Source organism: Octopus sinensis, linkage group LG5, assembly GCF_006345805.1.
Source record: "Octopus sinensis linkage group LG5, ASM634580v1, whole genome shotgun sequence".
Lineage (NCBI taxonomy): Eukaryota > Metazoa > Mollusca > Cephalopoda > Octopoda > Octopodidae > Octopus > Octopus sinensis.
In genome coordinates this window covers 27061608-27079023 of record NC_043001.1, presented here as the reverse complement: position 1 = coordinate 27079023, position 17416 = coordinate 27061608, and the positions used below count along the sequence as shown (strand labels likewise).

The window sequence follows — 17416 nt, the reverse complement described above, 5'->3', positions numbered from 1 at the left end:
CACATACATATATATATCATCATCATGATCATCATCGTTTAACGTCCACTTTCCATGCTGGCATGGGTTGGATGGTTTGACTGAGGACTGGCGAGCCAGATGACTGCACCAGGCTCCAATCTGATCTTGCAGAGTTTCTACAGCAGGATGCCCTTCCTAACGCTAACCATTCCTTGAGTGTAGTGGGTGCTTTTACGTGTCACTGGCACGAGGGCTAGTCAAGTGGTACTGGCAACGACCACGCTCGAATGGTGTTTTTTACATGCCACCTGCTCGAATGTTGTTTTTCCCGTGTCACCAGCACAGGTGTCAGTGAGGCGACACTGGTAATGATCATATATGTATATATATATATATATGCATGAAATGTAAAAGCCGGACTAGACTATTTTATGCACAACTCCATTGTCTCCCGAGACAAAAAAGGATGCCAACCAACCAATATATATATGTACACACACACACACACACAAACATATATATGTACATATATATACAAACATATATATATACAATGGACTTCCACTCAGTTTCTGCCAACCAAGTTAGCTCAAGACATTGGTTGACTTGGGGCAATAACAGAACACACTTGCCCAAAGTGCTGTGTAATGGTATTGAACCCAAAGCTACATGGTTACAATGCATACTTCTTAACCACACAGTCATGCCTGTGGCCTGTATATTGTTATTATTTCAAGGCAACTGATGTTGCACTGTCAATTTACAATTTACAGGTTGGGACATTGAGAGCTATGTATATTGACCATGGGACCAGGTCCATATTAGTGACAGGAACTACAGACAAGATCCACAACCTGCCAATTTAGTCATCACCCAACTGACTTGGCTAGCACCCTATCAACTTACTCTTAGTACCCAACCAACTTAACCAGTACTCTACTATCTTGTGCCCTTGCTCTCTGGTCCATTGTTATATTCATACAATGAGTTAAATACAACAAATAAAAACAGTTGATATTAATGTAAATCAAACTAAATTTGTTTTGCAGGCTTGTTGGTAACACCTCTTTCTACAATGCTGGTCTGATAAGTATTTACCGTAACAACAGCTGGGGTTATGTCTGTGATGACAACTGGGATATGAAGGATGCCAATGTAGCCTGTAAACAACTTGGATTTTCCAGGTGAGAACTTGATACATTTTAACTGAATTTTATATCACTAGCAGTATCGCCCAGCATTGCTCGGGTTTGTTTCGACCTTTTAGAATTGGAATTTTTGAAAAGTAAAAATTTTGCATTATGTAGCTTGTTATTCTCTTTAAGTGAACATTTTATTTTTCTGGTTGAAATACACCGAAAAATAGCGACACAGCAGTCAAAAAATCGTAAAAAATAGGGATTTTCATAGAAAAGAAGCACCTTTTTTATGTAAATAATTTTTGGTCTTAACATGGTCCAATTTGAATTTTTTCTTTTACGGAATAAAGAGCAAGCCTTCTTCTATCATACTCTTAATTTTAGTCAATTTGTGCTGCAGGGTCTTGGAGGAGATAGTGTTAGCTGAAGGCTACCAAACCTGCCATACACAGACAACTTCAGCTTTATATATAGAGATTTTTATTGTTTCAGTAGTTTTATTTATATCCTGTACTTTCCCTGTATAATCAAATACAGTTCTAAGTGCTTTGTTTAAGATCATCATCATCATCATCGTCATCATTTAACGTCTATAGTTCATGCTGGCACGGGTTGGACACTTTGACCAGATCTGGCAAGCTGGGGAGCCACATCAGACTCCAGTCTGATTTGGCATGGTTTCTATGGCCGGATGCCCTTCCTAATGCCAACCACTTTACAGATTGTGCTGGGTGCTTTTATGTGGTATCACACAGATGCTTTAATATGGCACCGTACAGGCGTTATTACATGGCACTGCACAAGTGTTTTCATGTGGAACTACATGGGTGTTTTTATATGGCACCACATGGGCACCTTAATGTGTCACCATACAGGCAGTTTAACATGGCACTGAACAGGCACTTTATGTGATGCCATCATGAGTGCTTTACACCACCAGAGGGACTTCTGCTGCAGAGTATGCTTTTTCTTAAGTACAAGACACTAAGTATCTCAGTCCTTTGACATCTCACCTAAAAGGTTCAGTGTTCTGAGGTCGTTCTTCCACTGTCGTGTGCTCCATCTGCTTTGAGAGACCGGCACTTCTTTATGGAGCTGTCAGCATCCATCCACATCATATAACCAAACTAGTGTAGTCTTATCTCTTGCATACAGCAGATATATATGTATCTATTTCTTTACTACCCACAAGGGGCTAAACACAGAGGGGACAAACAAGGACAGACAAACGGATTAAGTCGATTACATCGACCCCAGTGCATAACTAGTACTTATTTAATCGACCCTGAAAGGATGAAAGGCAAAGTTGACCTTGGCGGAATTTGAACTCAGAACGTAACGGCAGACGAAATACGGCTCCGCATTTCACCCGGCATGCTAACGTTTCTGCCAGCTCTATATGTATCATCATCATCATCATTTGACATCTGCCTTCCATGCTGGATGGGGTGGTGGATGATTTGATAGGAGCCATCCTGATAGAAGCCTGCACCAAACTTCTGTGACTGTTTTGGCAGGATTTTTACAGCTGGATGCCCTTCCTAACACTAACAACCCAGCAGAGTGGCTTAGTGCTTTTTATGTGGCAAAACCACAGGCAAGATCAGTTTTGGCAAGGGTTTTACAGCTGGACACCCTTCCAAATGCCAACCATTTTACAGTGTGGATTAGATGCTTTTTAAGTGGTACCTACACTGACAGAGTCACCAAGTAACTTACAAGACAAAAATCCTTTGGGAAGGGAGGGGTATATATATCATCATCATCATCAACATTTAACATCCATTTTTCATGCTGACATGAGTTGGAATGGCTTGACAAGAACTGGCAAGATGAGGAGCCACACCAAGTTCCACAATCTGTTTGGGCTTGGTTTCTATGGTTGGATGCCCTTCCTAATGCCAACCACTTTACAGAATGTACTAAGTGCTTTTTATGTGGTACCAGCACCAGTGCTTTTTATGTGGTACCAGCACCAGTGCTTTTTACATGGCACCAGCACCCACACCAATGCTTTTTATGTGGCACCTTACTCTTAGGATCTTAATTCTGCTGTGGTGGGCAGGTCTTCTGGAGTATAGCAATGCACAACACATCTCAGTCTTCTGTCAGCTCCTCTATGATTCAGTGTTTTGAGATCGGCCTCTAATTATTTTGTTCCACATGTCTTCTTGTGTCTCCCCCTTCCTTAATTATAGAGACAATCTGATGCCTTTATAATTACTTCTGTCTAAAGCATCTCTCTTGTCCTAGTAGCAGCTGACTATGATACTTCTGCACCATTCACTAGGGATTACACCTGCCTGAACAACCTGATTAACTATATGAATGACTAGACTTTATCCAACTCTACCAGATAGCTTAGCATCTCGGCCATTGTAGTCCTCTGCCTTGATGAGAACATCATTGATCAGCATCATCAAGGTAATCTGCAGAAGTGATTCACAGACACAGACATTTTGAATATCTGCAAATCCAACATGTAGAGCATATGCAGAGATAAATAACACTGTTAGATTAAACAGGATAATCTTAACTTAATAATCCTATCACATACCCTGTCTACTCATTCACCTTACTCACCATTTCTCTGCCAAAAGAATACCTACACTGCCTAACGGTCATTGCTTCCCACCCAGAACTTGTATCTATGTCCCCTGCCTGTAAGCAGTCTAACTCAGGCTCCCCTCCATCGTTCTTCTTGCACATAGCACACATTTACATGCCCCCACTCAAGCATTTCAACAATCTCAACAGACTTACTTTTCATTGTATTGATGTTGATAGTTGCAACTCTGAACTTGTGAACCTGGGAAGCCTGGGAGAGCAGTTGTGGGGATTTTTCAGTATCTTGATAGGTCTTAACAGTCGCTTGCCTGGAGGTAGCAAGTCCTTTGGCTTAGTGTAGGCAGGTAAGGTATAAGTTGGAGCATGAATTACAATTACAGTTTCATTCAGTTTCATAAAGCCTTGTCGATACACAAATATGTTGGTTGGGAATGGGGACAGAAATTATTAAGGCAGCAATTAGTTTTTGGCAATGCAGAAGTAGCCATGCACACAAGGATAATATATACTTCTAAATCATCATCAGCATTGGAAACATATATACATAAACATGCACTCATTTTTATAAGTGTGTATATGAACAATACATTACAAGTAGAGATATGCATGTGGGGCTCACAGGCTGTTTATATGCATTATATGTACCCATATATTATGCTCCAGTAATAACAATTCACAGATCGTAGAAATTGTCGAGTGCACTATCTGTTTCTCTATATGCATACACATATATACACATACTTAGGTGCATAAATATGTTCCCATAGAATTCCAGCGAACATGCTCATACACAAGCAGGGTAACAAACATACACAAAGATCAAATTGTGGAGATGCATTCAAACCTCCTTCAAGGTGGTGGTGAGGGATGCATGGGAGAGAAAACGAGATTCAATACAGATGGCACAAGTAGACAGTTCTCCACGAAGATATCTAGGAGAAAGTGAAGTTAGAAATTTCCCACTAAAATTAAAAGTACCTGTGGAAGCGTATGGAGAAACAAAGATTGGATGGGGGTGAAATTAAAAATTACAATAGAGCTTAAAAGTTGTACCTCAATACCAACATCGAAGGCAGATATTAAGCGATGATGATTATGATGATGATGATATATATATATATTGGCCTGCTTGCTTAGCCAGCGGGGTGACATCATTTGAAGGCTAAAACAATGCGAAGTGCATTGTGACCAGCAATGTGTAGCAACATCTGATAGCCTTGTCAGTCACGGTGATCATGGTGATATATATATATATATATATATATATATATATATATATATATATATATATATAATGGGAAGCTTTATGAAAATAGACAAAAGACGAAGGCAGGTGGAAAACAAACAAACAATTGTATTAGTATGGTGCTCAGGAAATATAAATAAAACAAGTCTTTAACGTTTCGAGCCTACGCTCTTCAACAGAAAGATACACAGAGAGAAAAAAACACAGAAAGAAGGAGAGAAAAAAAATGCGTGCAGTAACTAACGAACCAACATGGCGATATATATATATCACTGTGACTGACCAGGCTATCAGATGTTGCTACACATCGCTGGTCACAATGCAATTCGCATTGTTTTAGCCTTCAAATGACGCCACCCCGCTGGCTAAGTGAGCAGGTCAACAGAAGAAAAAGTGAGAGAAAGTTGTGATGAAAGAGTACAGCAGGGATCGGCACCACCCCCTGCCGGAGCTTCGTGGAGCTTTAGGTGTTTTCGCTCAATAAACACTCACAACACCCGGTCTGGGAATCGAAACCGTAATCCTACGCATATTTCTTTTCAGTCTTGTAAAGTAGTTAATTTCTTTGCATTCTGATTTGAAATGTCCCAATAGTTGTCTTGATTTTCTATCAGATCAGAGCCAATAAAACAAATACCAGTAAAGTCCTGGAGTTGAATAAGTTGATTACATTTCTCCAACATAGAATGGGTGAATTTGTTCCAACACTAGATCTTTTTATTTGAATAGCAAAATTGGTTGAGCAACACATGAAATACCCTGTGAACACTTAGTTATGTCCTTTACATCCTGTGTTCAAATTTTGCATGAAGTCTTTCTAGAATTGTATATATAATACCAAAAGATACACCCACACACACACTCACATATGTATGTGTGTATACATATATATATATATATATATATATATATATATATATATATATATAAATAAGCATCTACTTCATTTTTTAGGGGTGCTGAAGTAGCTACAGGAAATTCAAGATATGGTTTGGCAGAATCAGAAAACTTTCTAATGGATAATACAGACTGTAAAGGAGACGAAAGAGCTTTGCAATATTGTTCATATGATACTGAACATGACTGTAAAAAGGATGAAGCTGCTGGAGTTATATGTAAACCGAACACTGGTAAGTCTCAGAAGAAAAATTAACGAAATCATTTTTAGAATAAGTATTAACATCAAATGGAATTATAATTTTAATAAACTGAGAGCTTGATCTGGTTTCCATTCCCAATTTAGTTATTTCTCTTCAATTATATTTCATGCTAATGTAATCAGTCATAGGGAAATAATCAGAAAACAAGGAAGGCCTGACAGACTAATTAATGGTTGTAGTCACACTATGTGAAGGCGCATGGCTCAATGATTAGAGCGTCGAGCTTACGATTGTCAGATTGTGAGTTCAATTCCCGGACCAGGCTGCATGTTGTGTTCTTGAGCAAGACACTTTATTTCATGTTGCTCTAGTTAACTCAGCTGTAGAAATGAGTAACGGCATCACTGGTGCCAAGCTGTATCGGCCTTTGCCTTTCCCTTGGAGAACATCAGTGGTGTGAAGAGGGGAGGATGGTATGCATGGGCAACTGCTGGCCTTCCATAAACAACCTTGCCTAAACTTGTACCTCGGAGGGTAACTTTCTAGGTGCAATCCCATGATCATTCATGACCAAAGGGGGTCTCCCAGTCGCACTATATGAAGGAAAAGTTCTGAATGGTTCCTCCATAGCTAAATAATGTTTATGAGATTTTTAAAAATATTAATATATTAAAAACAATTAAATGTTTTTTTTATAATGCAAACATCCTGTTACCATAAAGAACACTGAAATCTGTTTGAGATTTTTAATAAAAACAATATTTATTTTTATTGTAAACAAAAATGTTGTTGTTACTACCAATGACAAACACCAAGATAGTTTAAAGCTTAGTGCTCTTGGATTAGGTATATTAGTAGTTGTGGTCTTAAGTTTCTTGATATTAGCTGGTCATAGTGTGTTGCTGCAGCCACTGTCCATTGCTTTTGTGTTATGACTACACTCTGGCTTGATGTTAGTTCTGCTACTGCCAGCCATATGCTGTGTCCAATCTCCTGTCTACCTGTAGTGGCTAAAACGTGCTGAATATATAGTGCCAAAGATGAAATTGTTGTTAGATATGGTTCCACATAACATCTTGAGAGGTCAGATTTTTTTTTTTTTATGACGTTGGGTATAATTTAGTAAGACATGATTATATTCTTGAGTTGGTTTTTTTTTTGCATAAGATATGGTGATAAAAGTTCCCTTACTAAATATTCCCTATACAAGCCTTTACTCAAGAGATCTGAAGCAGATAAATTTTTTTAAAAACTGAACAAATCAAATTAATTGAACATATCAAATAACTTCAAGATAACAAGTTGATGTGTTTCTTTTATTTTATACTTCTCTTATTTTTAAAGATTAAGATAAACAAAGTTCTTTTTTAAATCAAAAATATATTTGCCTTCATTTTGTACAATGCTCTTCCAACTATCTGGTAGACTTGCAAGGCCCCTCTTCCAAAATTCATTTGTCCATGATGAAAAATTCTCCTCCAGTACTGTTCTGACCTTGTCAACAGAATTCATATATTTTTTTGTCCAAATGATTTTGAAGACTGAGGAATAAATGATAATCAGATAGGACAATGCCCAGAGAATATGGTGGGTAGGGCATCATTTACCATTCAAACTGTTCCAGCCTTTGGAATGTCATCCTCACTGTATGTGGCCGAGCATTATCTTGATGGAAGAACACTTTTTGTCTTGCTGGCTTTTCTGATGAATGGTAGGATGACCAAATCCTAGCTTCTCTGCTAGTTCCTTAACAGTTATGATGGGATTTTGTTCCACTAGGGTTTGCAGGACATCCTTGTCGAGCACTACAGGTCTTGCAGGATGAGGCTCATCTTCTAGGCTGTAGTTTCAGGCTTGGAATTTCTGGAACCACCATTGACACTGGCTTACACTTATTGTCCAATCCCCATATTCTACATTAATTATTCCTCAAACTTTCTGTTGTGCTGTTGCCTTTATTGAACTCAAAGGAAAATATGCTAAATATACTCCTTTGTGACTTCCATTATAGCTTTGACAAAATAACTGTCAAAATCGAACTGCACTCTTCAAAACTTGCACTAAGAATAAGTACAAAGTTAAAATTACTACCTCTTTTTGTAGCAAGTTAATGCAGAAAATTTATCCCATCCCCCTCCAACTTTTAGTTCATGCAATTGAAAAACCACATTATTTATAGGATAACCCAATATATATATACATACACACACACACACACACACACACACACACACACACATATATATATATACGCTGTGCTTGAGGAGACCTACTGATTCAAGTACATCAACATGAAAAATCAAAATCAAATGGAAATTGTAGTTGTGATACCTGTGCCAGTGGCACGTAAAAAGCACCCACTACACTCACAGAGTGGTTGGCATTAGGTAGGTCATCCAGCTGTAGAAACTCTGCCAGATTAGACTGGAGCCTGATGCAGCCTTCTGGCTTCCCAGACCCCGGTCAAACCATCCAAGCCATGCTAGCATGGAAAACGGACGTTAAACGATGATGATGATAATGCTGATGATGTATATATATATATATATATATATATATATATATATGAGATGTACTTGCATAGCAAGTGATTTAATCTGAGATTGTGTGCTGAAACAAAAACAATTGCAGCGTGGAAGGTGTTTGTAAGCCATTTAAGAAACACACAAAAGCCGTTCGATTCACTTCAACATTTAAGTTTAATTTGTCAAAATATTTTCGTCGCTATAAGACCGCGACCTGTTCACTGACAAAAATCCATGCTGCATCTCTTTGTCAGTGAACAGGTTGCGGTCTTAAAGCGACGAAAATATTTTGACAAATTAAACTTAAATGTTGAAGTGAATCGAACGGCTTTTGTGTGTTTCTTAAATGGCTTACAAACACCTTCCACGCTACAATTGTTTATATATATATATATATATATATATATATATATATATATATACAAAGTATGGGGTTTAGTTCACAGGCGATCTAAACGATTAGGTATGTTCAGTAAGTGCTGTATTGGATTACAAGGGCTCCAAGGTTATAGCTGAGGTGGTAGTTATGGAGTCATTGTAGATTTCCAATGAAGCAGATATATAATTGTTAAAGAGGACAACAAACATTGAGGCATGGCAAACATCTCTCAAGTTGTATACAAGTTTTTGTTTCAGCACACGATCTCAGATCAAATCACTTGCTATGCAAGTACATGGAAAAGATTCAAAGTCTTACAGCTGATATATAAATATATGTATGTATATATGTATGTATGTATGTATGTATGTATGTACGTACGTATGTACGTACGTATGTATGTATGTATGTACATAAACACACATATTTAAAACACACTCACACACACACACACATATTCATATACTCATACAATACAAATAGATGGTAAATAGATGCTAATACTTAACTTCTAATGCATACATGCAGATATTATAAGATGCACTTACAGTTCTGCAAATGTATGCACATAAATGTTCCACCAAGCCTTTCTGCACAGTAACATAAGCATAGTCATATGCTAACATATACATATGTATGCACAAATAAAACATACTCATAAAAGCATATAGCCAGTGATGGAAATGGTTGATTATGCAGTGGGGTAGCAGTCCTCTACTTTACAATTCACAGAGGTGAGTAGATTATAGCATCTTACCTCACCTTACTAACCCCAGCCTTTCAAACCTTAACATAACCCTAGGAACTAATATCCATTTCTGTCACTGTATTTACCTCACAAGGTATGTGAATGTATCTTTGAAATTTATGTATGTAAAATAAACTTTTCCATATATAAACTTTTTTTATGTATTGTATTTTGACAGGCTGCAAACCTGGTTGGATTTCTGGTCCAAGTGGTTGCTATCGTTTGTTTATCGGCAATGCTCGAAGACTCAATGCCAAAGAAATGTGTTACACTAAAGATAGTCATTTAGTAATTATTGACAGTTTGGAAGAAAATGCGTTTCTTTCAGTTTTACTTCAGACCAATAATGGTAAGAGCATAATTTTATAAATTTCTTTAATAATTGCTTTAAATGTCATCCTTGGTCATAAACTTTTGGAGTAAATTTTTCTTAAGCAATTTTTAACAGTTATGAAATGTATAAACATGACTTTTACTGGAGTAATTCTTATACATCTGCTACATATGTGAAATGTGTCCAATTAATTTTTTTTAAACGTTATGTACTTTATTAAAAAGGTTTCCTTTTAAAAAATCTTGAGTCTAATCACCTACTCACACCGGATTTTCCTTCCAATGTCTCCTCATTTTGAATTTTAATTAGTAACAATTCAAATTGAATATTAATTCTATCAGGTGAACATTATCTTCAAATCTAGGACATAAAAATAAAATATAACTATCTACAGAGTACAACTCTCATATTTAATGTCATAAAAGACACAGGGTATATTAGACGTACCCTAATTTCAGCAGTACATACAGGAAAAAATGTTTTTAGTGCATTGAGGTTTAAAGGAGGCCCAACTTTGCATGTAGGACCATTTATTTACTTATTGAAAAAATGTCCCTTATATGCCATCAAATATGGTCATTAAAAAGGCATGAACTCCTTGCCAGAGATTTTCTTCTCATGTAAGAAGTTGTTATTCATCACCTGTACAGTGATGTATAAAAATTATAACTGATATAGTGTAATCTTTCAACCAAATACTTCATGATTATTATCCTGTCGTTAACACTTCACTAACTCAAAACATTTCAGTTTTGGTCTGTAGAACAACTGTGCGAAAGGAGAGGTGACAAATGAATGACTCCTTTAATCACCGCATGGTCACCTTACAATAAAAGCCAAAATATGGATAAATGAATATGAGTACCAGCAGGAATAAGGAAGGTGACACAGCTGTTAGAAGGTTTAAGCGAAAGGTTTACTTCAGGTGTTAGCAGAGTGTGTGTCCATGAGTGCGACATAAGAACAATAATAGACAGACTGTCAAGCATACATAAAGTGTATATGTGTTAGCAGAGTGCGTCCGTGAGTGTGCCATAAATACACATATAATAAGAACAATAATAATAGACAGGCCGTCATGCATACAATAATGTGTATGTGCATACAAACAAGGGTGTATGCATGTGAGATAAAATACAGAGCATAGAAAGTGTTTACAATAGGACGCTAGATGAATGTTCAAACAAGATGAAGATAACAGAGCATAGAAAGGAGTCTATAACAGGACGTTAGAAGTTCAGACACAATGAAGTGTGAGATAAATACCAGTTCGTAGTAAGATACGCAATAGTAGAAGTTCTGTAGCAAAGAAGTTGAGGTTACAAGGCAGAGCTGGTTGAACACATATCGTGTAAGCGGTTGTGGCTGCTATGCTGTTCCAGGTTACTTGGTACAGAAAGTACTCGCAGGTTGAGCTTACTGTTAACCATGGTGAAGTAGTCACAAACAGTGAGAAGTTAAACCTAGGCGAAGTCACTGTTGGCATCATTAATATGAAGGCAACAGAGATGGAGGTCCTGAAATACTGCTAGTGTTGTCTGTCGCTGGAACTGGCTGTCTGTCGCCGGGTGCTCTCTGGTTAGAGGTTAGTACTTAGAAGGACTAGAACCAAAGACACTCGATTCGATGAATTGCCGTGTTTTATATCAAATTATAGGCTCAAATGAAGCATTTAGAAGACTGTGTCACGGGACCTTATCAGAAAGTTGCGATTGGTTGGGTTGCACAGTGGCATGTAATACAGCAAGAAACAAACTGCACTGATACCAACCAATCAGAGTAGTGGACACAACAGGGCCCAAGCAGCTAAAGGTTAGCTGTTATCTGCTACATCCATATTTATGTTATATATGTCAGAGAGAGAGAGGATGAATTTCACTAAGGGTACGTTACAGGTCTTTTAAATCCCCTTGCCACAATTAACTAACTTTCATAAAAATAGATCACTACTGTTGGAAGAAGTGTGAACACTGAATAAACAACTTGCCTTTCATTAGTCTATAGTGTTGAATACAATTGTTTATGAGGTCCCAGATTTGCTTCCATTGGCAAGTATCTTCCTTTCTACCCTAGTGAATCAGATTCATCTGAGCATTATGAGTTGGGCAGATGGCAACTGTGTAGAAGTCTGTTGGGTGGATATACCTGTAATGTAAAGGGTGATGCTGATTCTGTCCTAGGATTATGTTAAAGAAACAAAAGTCTGTGGAACATTCAGCCACCTACATTATAATACAAGGAGTAGGTAGTTCAGTCGATTAACCAATTTGTAAACTCATTGTTGAAACTGACACAAGATTCATCATCATTATATATAGATAGAGAGAGAGGGGGAGGGAGAGAGAGATAGAGAGGGAGAGAGAGCTAAAATGCAAATTAACAAATAAACACATTTGGGTTTGATACATGTAGCTTAGTGGTAGATGCAGGCATGGCTTCCCAACCACACAGTTCTGGGTTCAGTCCTGCTGCATAGCACCTTGAGCAAGTGTGTTCTATTGTAGCTTTGGGCTGACCAAAGTGTTGTGAGTGAATTTTGAGACAAAAACTGAAAGAAGCCTGTTGCAGATGTGTGTGTGTGTATGTCTTTATGTGTCTCTCAAGGGGAGAGAGTATGGTATTTTGGGTCTGACAATTGTTCTGTGGGGCTTGGAATTACATGATATCTGTAATGTTGACGGATGGAGTGTGTAAAAAGTAAAGAATATGCAGCCAGTAGTGGCTACATATAAACATTGCTGTAAAACCAACCTCTGTCTTCAGAGTGGAGAGATTGGCACACACACACACGCACGCACGCACATACACACACACACATACACAAACATGCACACACACACACACACACACACACACACACACACACATATATATGGTGGCTGCCCCCTCGTTATCGAGTATGGCCATTGCACGAAGTATAATCAACATTGTTCTCATGCAATGCCTGTGCAAGAAGATTTTTTTTAAGTGAGGAAATGCTGTGCACTGAGTCAATCCCACTCACTAAGCAACAGCAGCCATAATCCAAAAAGAAGAACAAGTCAACATCATCAGTAACCACTGAGCCGCAGGATTTATGCCGGAGTTATCCCAGTTACCTGAGTTACCTTCTCCTAGAAGGATGGCCTAACAAAGGCTAGGAGTCCTTCACTCCCAATGGTTTAACCACGCGATCGGGTATTCAGTCCAATTATTTCTATGTCCCCATGCATGATAAAACCTTAAGACATTTATTGGATGGCTGTTGACTCCCAAGAGTTCCTCCGCCCTTTGAGAGGTTTTGTTTTTCATCCCGCAGGGTGTCCAATAAACACCCTCCTCACCAAGCAAGCTTGGTGGGGTTGCCGGTTTAGTTGCCAACGACTCAACCATGCAACAGGTTGTACTGGGTTACATGTTACCAGTAGCACTCGAAAGTGACCTGACACACACACACACATATATATATATATATACTTTGATACTTTGATACTTTGATAGGTTTCGGCCATTATTGGCCCAGGCCATGTCTAACTTAATAGCACCATGTATATATATATATATATATATATACATATAAACTATACATATATATACATATATATATATATATATATATCTGACTCGTGGCGTAAAAAGCACTATCCGACTCGTGGCCGATGCCAGCTCCGCCTCGTCTGGCTTCCGTGCCGGTGGCACATAAAATACACCAATCCGACCATGGCTGTTGCCAGCCTCGCCTGGCACCTGTGCAGGTGGCACGTAAAAAGCACCCACTACACTCACGGAGTGGTTGGCGTTAGGAAGGGCATCCAGCTGTAGAAACACTGCCAGATAAGACTGGAGCGTGGTGCAGCCTTCTGGCTTCCCAGATCCCCGGTCGAACCGTCCAACCCATGCTAGCATGGAGAACGGACGTTAAACGATGATATATATATATATATTTATATATATATATATATATATATACACATATTGTACTAATGAGCAAGGTTTGTATATACCTTAAGTATTGTTGTGTTCATGTCCCACTGATTACTTTCTTTTACCTATTTTTTGTAGATAATCATGTCTGGTTGACAGATGGTTTCAAGAATGGAAGGAATTGGGAATGGAACTATCAAAGAGAAACTATATCTACTTTCTATTGGTTTCCTGGTAAATATAGTAATTTTAAAGCATAAAAGCATCTCAGAATTTAAGCCTTTTAACTTTTCAAACTGGAATAGACTAGAATAAACGTTTCTAAATTTAGTAATAATGAAGATGAAACTACGACCAACTGCTTTGATAATGATTTTTGAAATAACCACATTTTGAATTATTTTCATAAACTATCAGCCCTGAGTCATGTATCTCAGCTTTTTCCAATTCTGCAACTGGATAAGAAATGTACAGGATGCTTAATGTAGTACTAATTTCTGAGAGCACAGAAGAATGATGCAACTCAGATGAGATATGAAATCACATCTCATCAATCACCATTATCCATTTTATTATTGTCATTCGCTGAAATAAACCTGTATCAAATGGAATGTTTCACTTTTAGTTCTTATGATTACTCCGGATATCATTGAGTTGTTTATCAAAATTTGCACCTTAGGGTGTTCATTATTAATCTGGCCTGGGGAGCAAGCTGGCAGTTTTGTTAGCATGCTGAGCAAAATGCTTAAGCAGCATTTCATCCAACCTGAAGTTCTGAGTTCAAATTCTGCCATGGTTGACTTTGCCTTTCATCTTTTGGAGATCAATAAAGTGAATACCAGTTGAGCCCTGGGGTCGATGTAATCAACTTAATCCCTCCCCTAAAACTGCTGGCTTTGTGCCAAAATTTAAGCCCATTATAAATCTGAATATTCTTTCAAACTTAAAGGAAATGAAGTACTCAATATAACTTTTGTAAAAAGCTTAGCTCTAAATTCTATAATTCTATAAAGAGAATGAGATATGAGTCTTTCTCTTGCCATTAAGCACTTATTGACTTGCCTTTATCATTTATTTATGTATCTATTTATTTATGTATATATTTTGTTGTTTATGTATATATTGAGCTGTACAATTGACATTGATCTATTATGTGTGTTTTTACTCAAAATGTTTGTTATTGAGTGAGCAAGATGGGAATATTACAGAATGTGATATGGTTTAACCCTTTAGCATTCAGATTACTCTGTCAAAGGTAATGCTTATTTATTCACTTTGTTTTAAATTAGTCATGCATTATCTCATAGCTTCAAGATTTCAATGTTTATTTTTAGAATAACATTGTAGGGTCAGTGTGAGAAAACTGAATCTGATCAGTTTGAACATAAGACAAGGAGAATATTTGGGTCAGATACAGCTGGTTTAAATGTTGAAGGGTTAAAATGGTAGTCTTTTATGATATTTATGAATAATGCTTTGATGGACATTTTGATGCTCTCATGAAACTATGCTATAAATGTCTACATGTGAAGTGAGAAATGTTTTACAATTATGTCGAGTGTGATATGAAACGGTATGGTGCAGACTGCTCAGTGTGACAAGTCAACATTAAACCTAGAATTGAACAAGCCTGTACTACCATTTCTTTACAGGATGGATGCCTGATAAGAAGTCTGCAGAGCCAAGCAAAAGAGGGAGATGTATTAGTTTATCCAATGTGTTTGAGTATGATGGAGAACTGCACATGACTAGTTACTTCTTCTGGAAGACATCTAACTGTAGCTCAGTCACAGGTTTTATCTGTGAACGGAAAAAAACACCTGATTTCACAGAAGGTAAGTATGCAAGCTGGTTCTCCATCTTGATTTTTTTTTAATGGTCATTCTAAGAAGGAATAGTGTTTAGAAGAACATTCGTGTTCTCTGAGATATCACTAAGGAACTAGGTTAAGTTTATATGATTGTTTGAACTTAAGCATGTTATTCATTGTAAGGAAAGAGTGAGATCTATAGGAAGACAGTTCTGAGGAGAAAAGATGAAATGAAGTCCTTTAATATAAGGGTCTAATTGGAGAAGACAATAAAAGTATGCAAGTGAATCAAATGAATTAATTAGGGATGACATAATAAAAGAAGTAAAGGGCCACCAATCTTAGTGACAAATGGTGCAAAGACATATACGCTACAACCAAAACAAACTTAGCAACTAAAGATCTCTTGTATAGAAAAAAAAAAACATATAAATAAAAACAAAATATATTAATAATCATCTTTTAGTTTGAAGAGACAACAGAACCTTTAGTTAAGAAGTATATCAAAAGTGATGATAGTAGAAATGTATTTAGTAGTGAATTTATTGAGTTGTCCGGAAAGTTCGTGCCGATTTATAGCAGCATACCTTTCGACTTATTTTAGAATATGGTTTAATCCATAAAATAGGATTTGATTACACCTCCATTTAGAGCACAGTTTTCGTGGAAGAAGGTTTATGTTCCTATAACCTGTGTAAATTCTGTAACCCTTTAAAATGAAAGATAAGAAAGTTCATTTTCAGCACTTGATGCTTTGGGAACCAGACAAAAAATGCTGCAGCTCAGCTGGGATGTGTTACCCCACCCTCCATATTCACCAGACATTGCTTCTTCAGATTTCCACTTATTCAGGTCTCTGCAGAATAGTCTTAATGGTAAGGAATGAAACCAGTATGATTCGATGGATGTATAATATCAGTGTGCATACTCAACAGAGTGTAAGTACCTTGAGAGAAAAGTTGGACCTAAGAAGCATCAGATGTAGTGTTCAAGAGAGACAACTGTGCTGGTATGGTCATGTGGAAAGAATGGATGAGGATAGCTGTGTGAAAAAGTGCTACACCCTAGCGGATGAGGGAACCTGTGGAAGTGGTAGACCCAGGAAGACCTAGGATGAAGTGGTGAAGCACGACCTTCAAACATTAGGCCAAGACTTTTGGAAATATGCTGTGCTTGAGAAGACCTGGCAAGCTAAATGAGACTATAACCTTTTGGCCTATGCCAGGGGTGTAACCAGCCCACTTATGCGTACCTTCCCTTCATTGGACACTGCTTGCGAAGACATTTGAGGCAAGAGAAATTGAAATCAAATTCGATGACTGGCATCCGTGCAAGTGGAACACTAAGAGCACCATCCAAGCGTGATCGTTGCCAGAGTGGCTAACTGGCATCCATGCCAGTGGCACTTAAAAAGTACCATTTGAGTGTGATCATAACCAGCGTCACCTTACTGGCACCTGTGCCAGTGTGCAGGTGGCACATAAAAAAACCACCATTTGGGTGTGGCTGCTGCCAGTACCGCCTGACTGGCCCTCATGCCGGTGGCACGTAAAAGCACCCACTACACTCTCGTAGTGGTTGGCATTAGGAAGGGCATCCAGCTGTAGAAACTCTATCAGATCAAGATTGGAGCCTGGTGCAGCCATCTGGTTCGCCAGCCCTCAGTCAAATCATCCTACCCATGCTAGCATGGAAAGCGGATG

The 17416-nt window shown here is 37.9% G+C and overlaps 1 protein-coding gene across 3 annotated transcripts in view; it reads left to right on the top strand.

Annotated features, from left to right (window-relative positions):
* The window catches only part of LOC115211766 (atrial natriuretic peptide-converting enzyme-like), a 112232-nt gene that overhangs the window by 9203 nt on the left and 85613 nt on the right, over positions 1–17416 (top strand). For all 3 annotated transcript variants that reach the window (XM_036503263.1, XM_036503264.1, XM_036503265.1), the window contains exons 3-7: positions 1011–1145; positions 5869–6044; positions 9845–10015; positions 14042–14137; positions 15556–15738. In XM_036503263.1, coding sequence (XP_036359156.1) covers positions 1011–1145; positions 5869–6044; positions 9845–10015; positions 14042–14137; positions 15556–15738 — 761 coding nt within the window. The remainder of the gene's footprint in view (positions 1–1010; positions 1146–5868; positions 6045–9844; positions 10016–14041; positions 14138–15555; positions 15739–17416) is intronic.